General features: G+C 35.8%; 1 protein-coding gene across 1 annotated transcript in view; it reads left to right on the top strand.

Moving 5' to 3' along the window:
* LOC140146420 (TPR repeat-containing protein DDB_G0287407-like) overlaps positions 1 to 15,106 on the top strand; it is a 64,132-nt gene that overhangs the window by 3,756 nt on the left and 45,270 nt on the right. The window contains 4 exon segments of the mRNA XM_072168264.1: positions 8,306 to 8,571; positions 9,310 to 9,378; positions 10,080 to 10,186; positions 13,058 to 13,120. Coding sequence (XP_072024365.1) covers positions 8,377 to 8,571; positions 9,310 to 9,378; positions 10,080 to 10,186; positions 13,058 to 13,120 — 434 coding nt within the window. The 5' untranslated portion in view covers positions 8,306 to 8,376.

Here is a 15,106-nt window from a genome sequence, read left to right as displayed (position 1 = left end):
TACCACATGTCCACATCTCAACTTTTACCAAATATAACTCCCGCATATAACTCTTTCAAATCGGGTGTAGGTAAAAACTCACCACACTTGAACTCTCCAGATGACCCTCCCCCACTTCAAAGTAGAAACATCTCCAATATATTGCATGCACACCACTTCATCCCAACTTAACCAAACATAACACTTCCAATATGACAACCTATATACATGTATATATTATAGGTTGCACAGAAGGTCATTTGTTCAAATCATCCTCCAGACATGGACAGAAGACACAATCACCTGGTATTGATCAAAGTAATTCTTTTGTACTTCATACATTTGTACATAATTTGCATGTCTTCTGGAGCGTGTCTGGAAGATGATTTGAACTAATGACCAGTAGGCCTACCCTTCATTTTTGATGTCATTGCTTGGAAAAGAAAATGTTTGGAGGTTTGTTTTTTATTCTAAATATTTTTTGCTTGATAATGGAATTTTGACTGGATCATTCAAATTTTAAAAAAAATGTGGGGCACAGGACAATATTAAGCTTGGTAAAAAATGATACCAAAATTATACACATACAATGTATGCATACATGTAGCATCAATACTTTTCAAGATATGGATGGGCAATTCCATGTTAAAATGAAATTTTTTCACAAATATGAACTTTGCAATTGACAATGATTGATGATATATTTTGAATATACACCCTTTAAAGTTAACAAAAAACAAATTTCAACTGAATATCAGCTGTGCCAGTATTTTTTTTCATCGATTAAAAAAGATGTAATATATTTTCCTACATTTTGTTAGCAGCAGATAATAAAAAAATAATGGTTTTTTTCCTATGGAACAAAAACATTTTCTTTTTTTGTCATAGGGCTCTTTGATACATATTTTATCAAAATAAAAAATACAATTTGGACGTAATTGTGCATTTTTCATGCGTAGCATTATCCGCTTGCACTACTTGATTTTTGTTACATTTGCACACTTCACTGTATAGGTCTCGTCTGTGGCATAGAATTGCTACACATTTCCATATTGTTATTGTATAGCAAAGTGATCAAATTTGAATAGCATTTTGCTCTGCAATACTGGCTATGGCCATGCAACGCTGAGTCTGCGGGCCACTTTGTTTATTATGCCCCTCGACCTGTCATCAACATGAAATCACATACCGGTAGTTAATGAACAAATAATAATAATAATAAGAAGAAGAAGAAGAAACAGGGAAACAGGGGTAGCGTTAACCCCGATCAGGGGTGAATGACCCCTAAATTTAAAAAATATTAATTTTTCACCCTCCATATATTGGGAATGTGCAAGCTCGGGGGTGAACTCTGACCCTCTACTTTTGGACCTTACTCCTACCATATATGTGGGAAATACTACCAATGGTTGCATGTCGTGAACTGGGCTATCAAATATGGGGGATTTGTTACATGTGAATAGGTTTTTTATGGTTCAGTCTCAATTAATTTCAGAATTACATCCCCTAAAGAATTAAATTTGGTGTCATTTTGTTGCTATTGATCTACCCCTTCATTTAAGACCATTTATAGCTCATTTGGATTAGTAACAAGCGAGTTGGGGGTCAAAATGTCTGAGTGGGTTGCGGGGGATCGGAGGACGTCGCATGGGAGGACGTCGCACACCATAGGAATTACACACAAAAAGCAAAAAAGGAAGCAACTTTGAAATGCTGTATTTAGAAAAGTACAAGTAGCATGAACCACAAATTTCATACATAGTATTCTTGATACTAGATCTATTTCATGATATAAACAGTTTTGAATGTTATGCAACCTAATAATTAATTAATTGACTGTTAATTAACTTCATTTTGACCCATTTTCTGTGGGGGTTTTGTGTACGTTGTTCATACTTCCTTTCTAGGTTTTGGAACATTGATAACCTAATAGAGCAGAAATGATTAATATAAAACAAGATTAATATGTGTTGTTTATCACCACACAACAAAATCCAATGTATTATGAAGAAGATGGATTTTTTGGTCATCGCACAACAAAAATCATCTCCGCTTAATGGATCACCCTGTATTCTCAATACTAGCTCTACAAAGCAGAAGGAAACTTAAGCAAATGTGATTTTCTAAACTTATCTAGATGGTAAATAATCACACATCAGATAAACAGGTCTTTCAAGGGACTATATAGCTTGAAAACTTGTTTTTTACCTGGTAAAAATACACAATTTTGACCACCCTGTATGTTCTAACCACAATGAAATCAGCCCTCAGATTTTTTTTTAAATGAAAGGCCATGGTTACATCCTTCTAGATCAATATCTGTTTTTACTTATTCATCAATGGGGAAAAAATTACCAGGGTGTAACAAATTGCATTTATTTTAAAATTATTATTATGTTACACCCTATATAAATTTTACCCACCCTGAATATTGACTTTGTTTTTGCCACATATGAGATCCTTGTAATGTAGACTTCCTAAAAATGTATACTTTCATATACATGATATGTACAAAATAAAAAGTTATGTTCAGTTGAATACAAATCGGTGTGATTTTTGACATTTTAGTGTGTGTAAAACTTTTTATGCCCAGTTCATGACATGCGACCCAATACAAGATACAACAGAACAGGCTTTTCCATACAGTGAACAATAAACAAGAAATGGAATCCAATGTTAACATATATCTGTACAAGCGACTGATAGCCTATCTTTAGTATTGATGCTTTCAGGCTTTAAATGATAGCAAGAAATGGAAATCGTCCCAAAGGAAAGATTTTAATCGTGAAATTGATCGCCACATCTTATGGATTCACATTATCCTCCGGCGGAACTGTCAAGCTGTCAATTACAACGTCTACTAGTGGACTGGCCTATTTTTTGCAAGGCTAAGAAAAAAATGAAATTTCTGGACTGCAAACTTATTTGGCGCGCGATCTGAGCTGGTCCTTTTCTGGTGGCTGTGTCTGTTACAGGCACACTCCCTCTGGAATCCAAACCAGGTTCACGCTCATTAGAGCTCTCATTACACCTCCCTTAAGAATGAACAAATTTAATTGGCAATTATTTTATTGTTTTATGGTCAAGATACTCAGTATACATGTATATTGCAAGCGCAGCAAGCATGAAAGTGTGCATGCCACAAGAATTTATGCCACAAAAATCACTAGAAAATATATGAATGCACCCTGTTCATACATACCAGAATATTTTGTTATTCTTATTTCTTTAAAATAATAACAGATATGATTTTCAAAAAAAACTCATTTGCCTTAATTCATTTGACATTTACTGATATTGCACACCTGTGCCACATTGTTTATGCCCTCTGTAATCAGAAATGTGGAGATTATCACATAGGTATGAACAATTTATAATAATTTAATAATAAAAATAATAATAATATAATAAAAATGAAATGGGTAATTATATTTTTTTTATAAATTATCAAAAATTCATAATATAATAATAAATTGAACAGTGCAATAATATTTGTGTTCAGTTCATCATGTATAACCCTAACACTAGCTATACATGACTTTTTGTACATATGCACATCCTCTGCTACCAGTATCACCATGGAAACTCCAAGCCAAACACTTGTTGTTCCACTGCTCCATTAAGAGTCCTTGCATTGAGTAAATTGTATAATGGGGAATTTTCGCTTGGTTTTAAATTTCATACCTTTTGTACCTCCAGTAGTATTTAAAACAGCACATAAAAAAGCACACACAAATATTTTTGATTTATATTGTACAAGAAGAATGTGTTTTGAAACTGTGAATAAAAAATACCACAAATTGTTAGATCATGAAAATTTCATACTGCTAAAATATCCTGCTATAATAGCCTACAGTGTACAAATGTATGCCATGCATTTGTTTTGTTCAGAACAAAATGGTGTGTTGAATCATGGAATGGGTGTGTGTATGCATGTATAGAGACCACTTGGCACTTGTGGAGATTTATTAAAATGTCAATCAGTCAGAGTCCTTGTAAGAAGTAGATCTATACTGAGCCTGGTCCCGTCAGGATGCAAGCGACGGTGCAAGCAAACGAACAAATCCAGCAAACATATTTGGAACTGACTCGGGAGCAGTGTCCAAAATAAGGAAAATATGGAGGTTGTCCGGAGGACAACTAAAGCATAAATTCTGCTTGTCCTCAAAACATTTTGGTTGTCCCCAAAATGTGTCATATTTAAGGTTAGCCGAGAGTTTTTCATGCGCTTGATTTAAGAGGGGCGTAAGTTCATAACAGAAACAGCCATGCAGAAAATGAACAAGCGTACTGGGACGTAGGCCTACTTACAATAGAATATTGATCCACGGTCAAGACATGAAACTTGGCTTATATAGCTCGCGTGCCGGAGCTCGTGAGTCGGGGCGGGCGGGGTTTACATGAGGCGACATGCGGGTCGGATGCCGGGGAGGGTACAAGCCATTTTCGGCAATTTTCATAAGGATTTTATAAATTTTAAAATTGATTGGGGCACTTCGTCAAGCTACGCCCTGGAAAATGTGTTGATTTTGAATTTATAGCCTTGATATCTTTGATGAAATAAATCAATGCTGCTATTCCCCTGATTACAATGTAATAGGGTACAACAATAACATCAACAACAATATCAAAAAGCAATTATTTGCAAATCGAATTTGGGAAGAATATTAAAAAAGACAGACTTAGCAGGCCTACAAATTTCTGAATTATATAAAGTGAAAAACAATCAATCACGATTCACTGCAGTCAGCGAATCAATCAAATAAAACTAAAAAGAAAGGAGCAAGAAAGAATAAAGAAATAGTGAAAAAGTGAAAAAGAGAGAGAGAGAAAGAAAAAAAAAAAAAAAAAGAAAGTAAGAAAGAAAAAGAAAGGAAGAAAGAAAGAAAAAATGAAAAAAAAATGAAAAAAGAAAAAGAGAAAGAAAAGAGGAAAGAAAGGAAGTAAAAATGAGAAAAGGGAGAAAAAGGAAAGATAATTCAGCCACATGGGGACTCGAACCCACAAAAATTGTTCATAACAGATTCCCAGTCCAACGCTCTATCCACTGGACCATACATCAGCTTACATAATTTCTTCTTCTCGAAGCGGATATGTAACTATAATTTGATGTAATTACTTGATTACAATCGCGTCCGCACAATGGCTCTTAGAATAAACACGCATGTCGGCGCTGAAATTTTGAACGAACTGATGGAGGGAAAACCTCGTTTTTTGCAATACTAGCTTCAAATTGGAGTGAAAATCAAATGGGATATAGCAATTGGCAGAATGTCGAGAAATGATGTAGGTATTCAGATGTCTAAATTAACGCCCCGTTATCAAGATATCGATAATTTCACAAAACAGTTTTTTCTCAGACAAGATCCTCGAAAATGTTCCCCAAAAAGCGGGCTTTTTAAATTTGATCGGTACTGTATTTGGTTCTTCCCCATGGCAACATTATTTCTTTAATCGATTTGTAGTACAATACAAAAAAGGAGAAAACAATCACTCGGCGTGGTTTTATACGGAGCGAACATTTGAAAAAAACTGCATGGAACGTGTTTTTGATCTTGTGAACATGGTGCGTAAAAATGATTTAAACGAAGGATTTTCAAACGGATTCTAAAATTTTATAAAACACAAAAATAATGTAAAGATACATCCATGCACCAACATTTGACTCACTGCGATATTTGATTGCTGAGAAAAGCGGTTTTAGAGAACAACTTTATACGTCTTTTATACGTTTTTTATCGTTTCTTCGTGTAACCTTAAGAGGTAAAATATAGTGGTTGTCCAGAGGATAAGTACATATCTCAATATGGTTGTCCCCAGTGATTTTTGGACAAGAGGATAAGTGCTTATTTCGAACACTGCTCGGGAGCATAAATTTGATGATTTGAGGAAAGTTACAAGTGGCTTGCAGCAATGCATGCAAATAAGGCCTAAAAAATTGTTTGATTGACATAAACTGGCTGACCCTAAAAGTAGGCCCGACCCTAGACTTTGTTTTCTTTCATTTTTTTTTTTTGGCAAAAATTTTTTTAAATAAATATGATAATGAAATTAAAAAAAAAGAAGAACCAAAAGTTTACAAGGCCTTAATCAAACACAATTTACAGCTTTAAAAAAAAAAGGAAAAAAAAATCCTGATCTGCCCCTAATTTGTTTTTTTTTATGTTACGCCAATCAAACTATTTTTAGGCAACTGTGGTGCCACCAGGATTTTTTCTGGTGGCAAAGGTGGATTAGGAAGAGGTAGGAAATATCCTAGCATGGACGTACTAAATATCTTATTTTGTACATCCATGATCCTAATAAATCAATGATATTGACTGAGACTCGATCATTCACATGTGATGATGAACTAACCTACCAGATTTATAAAATATGCATTGTTGTACATTTCCTGTTTTTGTACAAGTAATATTACTCAATTTGTGTGCCTTAAATGGATGCTTATTCTGTCAAGTGTAGTAAGCTAGTGTTTGCCTAGCAACACACAACAGGTAGCCATGGATGCAGGTATTGTCTGCAATGACCAGCAGCAATGACCACAATAGAGGTAGACTATGCTATAGTTTTTGATAAATAAAAGCATGTTATTAATGTTAATCATGATGAAAGCATTCAGTTGAACTCGAAATTATACTGATATTTACATTGTATTACATCAAAATACTAGTATAAAATTGTTATGAAAAAGTTTATATAATTATATTAGTGACAGTAAAAGCCCAGGGGGGCCACTCATATAAAAAGTTGTAAGCATGCCTGTGAACAAAAACGCGGAATATGGGTGGTTTTTTCTACTGCAACACGGGCCTGTGTTAAGGGTCTCAAAATCACTGATTATAGCAAATAAGGGTGTCATTTTTGACACCATATGTCCGTGCTAAGGGTAGTTAAATCTAGTCACATTCCTATACCCCTACAATCTTCATAATAAAATATACTGCCATAATAATGGAGGCGATAATTATGTTGAATAATGATAACTGAGTAGGCCTAAGCCTACCAAATCCAGTTAGGAAGTATCCAATTAGAGTATAATAATAAAGGAAATAAGAAACCTTGAAAGTTGATGTCTTTTACTTTTTTCTTCAAAATTGATCATGCATCCTTGCTAAGGGTTGGATTTACTCCACTTGTAACTTTGTCCTTGTTAAGGGTATGGTTAACAAACCATTATCCTTGTTAGGGGTCATTTTGAAGACACAATGGTTGTCCTTGTTAAGGATGCTTTTCTGAAGTGCATTCACACGCATGCTTACAACTTTTATATATGAGTGGCCCCCTGGGAGTAAAAGTGTACGTAGGCTTATATTATGGAATGCAACATATCATAATGTCATAATTGTATTGGCACTTCAATACTGAACAATTCTGATTTTATAATCTGCCAGTTTATTAATCGCGAAATCCAGGTTAAAAATCGACTATGGACTTTTAATTTTAAACGGGGAAAGTCCCTAACACTCACACTGTCAATCATACTTGTTTATCAATCAAATTTAACCGCATGCAAATGCAAGACACGCTCATGCACTTACTGACGCGTTCATGCAATTACACAACACAACGGCGGCATACTTGTGTACCATGTAGTTGTTAATGTTAATGACAGGTACCTGGAGGATTTAAACCATAACGAGATCTGGGCGACCAATCACAAGCCAGATTTTAGTAGGCCAGATTTCCGACAATCTCATCCATAGAAGCTCATAGACAGCCGTGTTAAGCATGTAAACCGCAATCCAAAGTCAGTAGTCCACTTGGGAAGTTAACAAACAGATGGAGTAGGGTGACTGAAAAGATCAGATGTGAAAATCTATCAATTGTGCACACATTAATTAAAATGTTTTAAAGCTTAAATACAATATCCAGAGTATGCACAATGGGCAAGTGGACTACGGGGTAGTCTACAATAGAGGGCGTCAGTCTTTCGCCATCTTGTGGGTACAAATGATCTGTGTGTTCATGCGTCTGACACCACGCGCAGGGCGCAACTTGCCACACATCTGTTATCGCGCATCAATGCGGTGATTTTGCTGCTCACACATGGAGATCAAACGACCATCACAGCGTGTACCCACAAGTTGGCGGCATTTGACGTCACGCTGACGGCCTCTATACTTACATGTAATTTCATAATATATGTGTAATTTATAATTTGGCTTATGGTATCTTCTGCGGAAATGATTGTTTAAATTTTCTTTGAATGATAAAACTAGTGTAGCTCCATTAGCTGGATCCATGTTAAATGACAATTACTGCAGCTCCGTACACTACATGTAGATCCATATCAAAGAAGTTCTGGTTTTCTTTTCTTTCTTTACAGATATAGATTGCCCTAAATATTAAAGAATTGACTGTGCAACAACATTTGGGTATTAAGAAAGCGCCCTCATAATGGGTTGCGGCTCATCACACAGCTACTCCTATGGGGTCACCGACGTGTGGGATCAAGTCTCGCGTACAGTTGATGTTAAAAGCCGAGATAAGAAGAAACTGGTGATACCGAGATCAAGCTGGAAAACGATTAGGATATTTGTGTCGTCTACGTTTCGAGATTTTCACGCCGAGAGAGAAGTACTAGTGAAAGAGGTAAATAAATGGGGTATTCCATTTGAAATGTGAGGGTAGGCTGATAATATTAATTTGCATAAGTTATTTGAAAAAAACATGAGCTACCATATTCTCTGTAATTAATTAGAGGTCTTTTTTACAACAATATAATTCCCATTAAAAACATCTCTAGTACCGTCTGTCGGTGCTGTGGTGCTCCACAAAAATGCAAGATTTCTACACGTAAATCACAGATAAGAGAGATACAGACCACGTACAACCAGTCAAAGTCCCCATGTATTGTATGATGTGAGTTCTCGCATATTCATGAGGGCCGATTGTTCGACCGTGCCGTGTCTAACAATCACGCCAGAAAATTCGACAAAAATTTAATTAAAAACGTATAAAGTGACGGTTATGAATGAGGTTAATGACTTTGCATCAGCAGGGATTGCCTTTTGAGGAGAGCAAGAGCAATCGAACATTCTCTCCTTACATTTTATTGTAAATGCTCTAAACAGCTCCCCGTAACTTAGGCTCCAGAAGAGCTATTTAATGCTCTCCTACAAATTCCAAAAGACAGTCCCTGCATCAGTTATTTTTCAGGTATTGTGAAATAAGTAAACATTGTGCTTTGGAATATTCCTCGGTTCCAAAGCGCAATGTTTAGATATTTCACAATACCCTCAAAACAACTTATGCACAGTCATTAGCCTCTAAACCATGGCCCATTATGGCTATTGATCTTTAATGTTTGTATTATTTCATGTTTAACAGGTGTTTCCTGATTTGAGACAATGGTGTGAGAAAAGGAGGTTACATCTTGTAGACTGTGACCTCAGATGGGTAGGTAGTTATGATATAATACATGAGACTCATGAGTGAGTTGATTGAGTGAGTGATTGATTGATTGAGTGAGTGAAGGGCAGTGAGTAGGTGGGTGGGTGAGTGAATGCAGAGTGATGAGGGAAAATTGTGTAGCTCAGATGGGTAGGTAGTTTTTGATAAAATACATGAGTGAGTTGATTGTGTGAGTGATTAAGTGGGGGAGTGAGTGATTGAGTTGAGATGAGAGGGTGAGTAAGTTAGTGGTCTAGTGAGTTGGTGATTGATTGATTGAATTTAGTGATGAGTTTAGTGATTGATTAAGTGTGTGAGTTGCTGAGAGTGAGTCAGTGTGGGAATTGATGAGAGTGAGTTAGTGAGTGAATGAAGGGGGGGGGTAAGTGAGTGAATGCTGAGTGACTCAGTGAGGGACAATGGTGTAAGAAATGAAGACTATGTCATCTTGCATTGACCAAACATTAAAATTTGACCAGTTAGTATTAACTAAAGCATCAGGATTTAGCTATGTTTCATTTGGAAAAACAGGATAGTAATTTTTTAATCCCAAAATTTAGTGCTATATATTTTGCTGGAATCAGGAATAGGTGCTTCTTGTGGTACATAATTTCAATGTTTCCTTTGATCATTTATCACTATGTACATGTGTATCAAAAGTTAATTCTTTAAATATATTTATTAATTGATATTTTTGAATTGTATAGGGTGTACCAAAAGACACAACATCAGAAGAAACACTGAGAATATGTCTTGGAGAGATAGACCGTTGCTATGACGACAATGGCATGCCGTTTTTTCTCAACTTAACAAGGTAACAAGAAAAAATGTTGATTTAGATATTCTGATTTTGATCTTCAATTTTATAGGTAACATTTTAAAAATATAATCTGTTTATTGTGATTTGTTTACAGGAGGTTATGTTGCTTTAAGGTGGTACTACACCCCTCGATCACCCCTCGATAAATTTGTGACTATTTTTTTTTTTTTTCTCAAAAAATAATAACACACTGGTAACAAAGGTTATGTATATAGATTATAGGGGCAAGGAATCCAGTTACTACACTGGAATTTCAGTGACTCAAGACAAGCGGTATGTTATTTATGATAAGAAAAGAGGTACAGCTAGAATGTACCTCATTTCTTAACATATATATTGAACCACTTGTCTTGAATCACTGAAATTTCAGTGAAGTAATTGGATTCCTTGCCCCTATAATTAATATACATAACTTTTGTTACCAGTGTGTAGTTATTATTTGAGAAAAATGCAAAATTAGTCAGGGGGTGACATTTATCTGGGAGTGTAGTAGAACCACATGAATCAAAGACAGTATTAAAAAGACTAGTTTGCATCCTACGTCATCTGTCAATCAAACTGGTTTGTTTACAAGTGTTGTGATATGATTGAGTCCGTGAACGCGGCTGTGTGCCTTTTAGTTAATTTTATTTCTTATACAAACCGTCTCAAAAGTTAGGTCTTAGTAATGGGCAACATTCTTTTCTGAAGGCACCATGTCAACAATGCCTAGAAAAGTTGCATTTTGCTTTGTAAAGTACTGTCATTTTTCGCCATTTTCCTGTGATTCATTTTCCTCGATCAGCACCCGATGAATCAACCTTATTTTATGCGCTACTATCCAATCAAGGGTCTTGGGGAGTTTGATGACAGTGGCATCGGATGCATACTTGTCTTTTTAGTTCTGTCTAAGATTATAAATTTGGAGCAAAATGGTAATAAATGAGTGTGAAAAGATATTTGGACTATGCAATACTGTTTTGCCTTGATGTTCTTTTTTCGTGGAAATATTCATATTTTGGTGTTAATTTATGACACAGAAAGTACAGAAGGCACCATGTAATACGAGCTAAAAAGGTGTAAAACTCTCCTGGATGGAGCCTTAGCTTTGATCAAGGAAAGGTCAAACAATCTTACAAGATTATAAATAACCAAGCAGATTTATATCCATATATATTCTTGTGAATTTGTAATGCTGGCATCACTTTTATTTGCTGTCCTGCTATTCAGTACTTGCACGGTTCAGCCATTATATACTATGTGCAAGGAGAGCCTCAAACTGATGAAAGGAATAATTACAATTTACATAACGTTACTCTCAATGTAATATGACTGGTTCGCTTCTCATTCATGTATGCTGCCAGTTCCAGGCTCTCCTCGCACATTGTGCATAATGGCGGAACCGTGCAAGTAGTGAATTAAATACATTCCAGCTACGTTGACACCTAGTGACGTCACGCAGGACAAATTCCATTCACTGTGAGAGGTGGTTCGTGGATGTGAATGCATTGGAGCAAATAAATCTGCAATCAATACAATGATTGATTTGCTTATATTTGAACAAGGCACCTGTCTAATCAAATCATTCTTATACCTCTTTGAAAGTGACAGATAGAGGTTTCATCAGTGTTGGACTAGATAATAGTTTTTGATGTAGTGTCTAAATTTAATCTATCTCCCATCATGATTGCTGTGATTATTTCTATTTTTCATCATTCATAACTAATTCATTGAAGTCATTACTGATTTATTTATCCATATAATATAGTTCAGTTTCACAGATAAGAACAATGTGTGGTTTAGGGAACAACTCAAAATGGTCTATTCCATTTAAAATCCACACTACCCCTGTGGAAGATTTAGCTAAAGTCTTCCACAGAGGGAGTATGAGTTTTGAACAACTGGGTGACTTCCATTTGAAATACTCACTCCAGTTGTGGAAGATACATTGGTAGTATATGGGTTTCAAAATGATTAAATCTGACCAATTACATTTGAAAAACATACTCCCCCTGTGTTAGATATTTCCAAAATCTTCCACAGGGGTGGTGTGGATTTTAACTGGCATAGCCCAATATTAATGACATCCTATATATAAACAAAACTAGTGTCAAGTTTATAATTCCTACGAGTGCGCCGTCAGTTATCGCAGTATAGGTGCATCCAGTCCATGTGTGAATGGTCGAGCTTTCGTCAGACGTGTCACCGACAGGGACACATCTGCAAAAGCTAGACCACTCCAGGACAGGTTGCACCAGTACAAATGTGCTTTACATGTAAACTCCGATGGCAGTGTCTTCCATTATTTTGAGTTGTGAAAGAGAGTAGATGTTTCTATAAAATTTTAATCACATCCGTAAAAACTTGATAGTTGGCATATGTGCTTACTATTGAGCGCTGTTGAAACATGCAAAGATGAAGAGCCCCATCCACAAAAGTGTTAAAGGGTTTTGAGCAAATCATTGATGCACATAATTATATACGAACAGGTAAACCTGCAAATGTGTGTCTCAACCCCATTAGCTCAGTTGGTAAAGCGCCGGACTTTGGTACAATTTTATGTTTTCAAAAGCGCTCTATATAGGCACATATGCGAACTATCAAGTTTTTACGGTACCAGTGTTTCTAGTAAGTTTTGAATGGCTAGAGAATGATTTAACTGTTAAACAAATTAATTTTTTGTAGCAAACTATCAGTTTCTAGTTTGATAGGAAAGAGCTCAAGAACTATCGGTCAAAAAATAACTTAAAATAAGATAAGTAAAATTGATTCTGTGGATAGAAACCTCAAAACTCTGAAAACCCAAATGCTCACAAACATGAATTTGTTTTACGGAATTCTCTACTCATTTTCTGTGTTGCTGTTGTGTGCTTTTCCTTTTTCCAGTCCAGGCTTACTACCGGGTGCCCTGACGGCATCCAGGCGATCTCAACCAAACAACGCAGCCAGGCAAGCTGAATGGTTTCTTTGATTTTCCTAGCTCTAATAGTATTTAGGGATAAAATACACCACCCTGTATTGAAAATCTGTCAAGAGGTGAAGATGATGTCTAAAAAGAATATGTTGAGGTGCCGCCTTGGTTCCAGGGGGTCATGAGGTTGTCCCAGACAGTTAATGTCTAACCTTTTGTCACAGTTCAGTCTGGGTCTTTTTCTGACCCCACGGAACCAAGGGGGCGCCACAACATCTTCTTGTTTGACATCATCTACACCTGTGACATCATCGGAGGTGTCTCAACAACATCACTTGCAACAACAAATCTTCAGAACAATTATAACATCTGCTGAAGATGCCGGTTGACCTGGTGAAAGCGCTCCTTGTATGCCAATTTTGAGTAGCGTAGAAGTTAAAGTTTGCTTTCTATTTATGTTTGGCGCTGTGTATGAATACACATCATTATAATGTGCTTTGTTAATACCAGCAGATATTGCCATTTTACTTTGGAGCAGACTGCTACTTCCTGTGCCAAAAGGCAGTAGCTGCTATGGGAATGTATAGTATATGGATGGTGTATTTTATTCCCAGAAGCTATAGCCTTTGTACTGTTGCTTTACGCTATATACACACTTATAAAATAAAATTTGCAAGAAAATATACTACATAGCCCCTTATATATTTCAAGTTCAGCATCACTATTATATAATTACTGAGTTTTCACTCTCTGTCAACATGGTCAACATTAATACCTTTGCAAGCACTCACCATGATTGAACAATGTTGAATAACATTATTGTCATGTGCACAAAACCAATAGGATTACAACTTTCTGCTATCAAGAAGTTACCCTATGCCTGCTTGCCTGGAATATACTCTAATCATATGCATGTTATCTAACATTTACCTACATTTGTCACTCTACCACACCCACATTTGCTGTTAGAATGCGTTACTTACATATTTGCAATACTTAAATTTTGAGTATTGTCAGGTTTATTTGATATGTATTGAAGGTGAGATTATCAACAGCTAATAAACACATGACATAAAGTAATCCCCCCCCCCTTCATTTATGAGATAATAACTCAAAAGCTACTCATCAAATTTTACAACTGAAATAGCAAAAAGAAACACTGTTTTGGGTCTGCAAATTTTGTTGCCTCATTTGTCTTTACAGGCCAAAATCTGTTGCCATTGTGATTCAAAATGTTGCACCTAAACCCATTGAAAATGTTGCTTTTGTTGCTAGATCCTAGAGTGTCTGGTCATCACTGGCCACTGCAGGTCATGCAGAGAATGTAGTGGTACACTGGCTTTAGTAGGTTTTTGAATCTGCTTCTGCTTTCATTCAAAGAGTCACTGTGGCTACAAATTAAAATTGGGTTTATTTTTGCCATTTCAGTTTTTGGAATTTGATGCATAGATTTTGAGTTATTATCTCATAATAAAGGGCAGGAGGGTAATTACTTTTTTTTTAATACTTTTTGTGATGTGTTTAGTTGATATACCATATGTCTCTATGAGTATGAGTTTTAGCTTAAGGTGCAGAGTAGAACTCTACCGGAATGCATGTCCTGGGCAGAGAACTGATCTCTACTCATGACAGCTGCACTGTACTGTAGCTACACATGACCTACACATACATATGTAGTGCATCCACACCGCACCGAAATATTTCAAAAACTAGGGGCTGCACACTACGTGCATGTATTGATGCAATTATTTTTCATTGCATTGAAGAATAACAATTCTTATTTCCTTGCAAATAGATCAAATTGTTAGGAAATAAAATCTCTCAACTTCCTGGGTTATCAGTAAATCGACTTCATAATTCAGTTCTTGCTTGTTTATAATGTGCAGATTCAATGGAGTGGCACATTATAATTCTGGGGTTGGATTCATTTTTTTAAATTAATTGTTTAATTGTAACATAATACATATGCTAATCAAATTAACATTTTTGTAATATTAATAAATATATAATGTAATTTGTTTTGT

The sequence above is a fragment of the Amphiura filiformis genome, chromosome 2, assembly GCF_039555335.1.
Source record: "Amphiura filiformis chromosome 2, Afil_fr2py, whole genome shotgun sequence".
NCBI classification, from domain to species: Eukaryota; Metazoa; Echinodermata; class Ophiuroidea; order Amphilepidida; family Amphiuridae; genus Amphiura; species Amphiura filiformis.
This window is presented reverse-complemented; position numbering and strand designations above follow the sequence as displayed.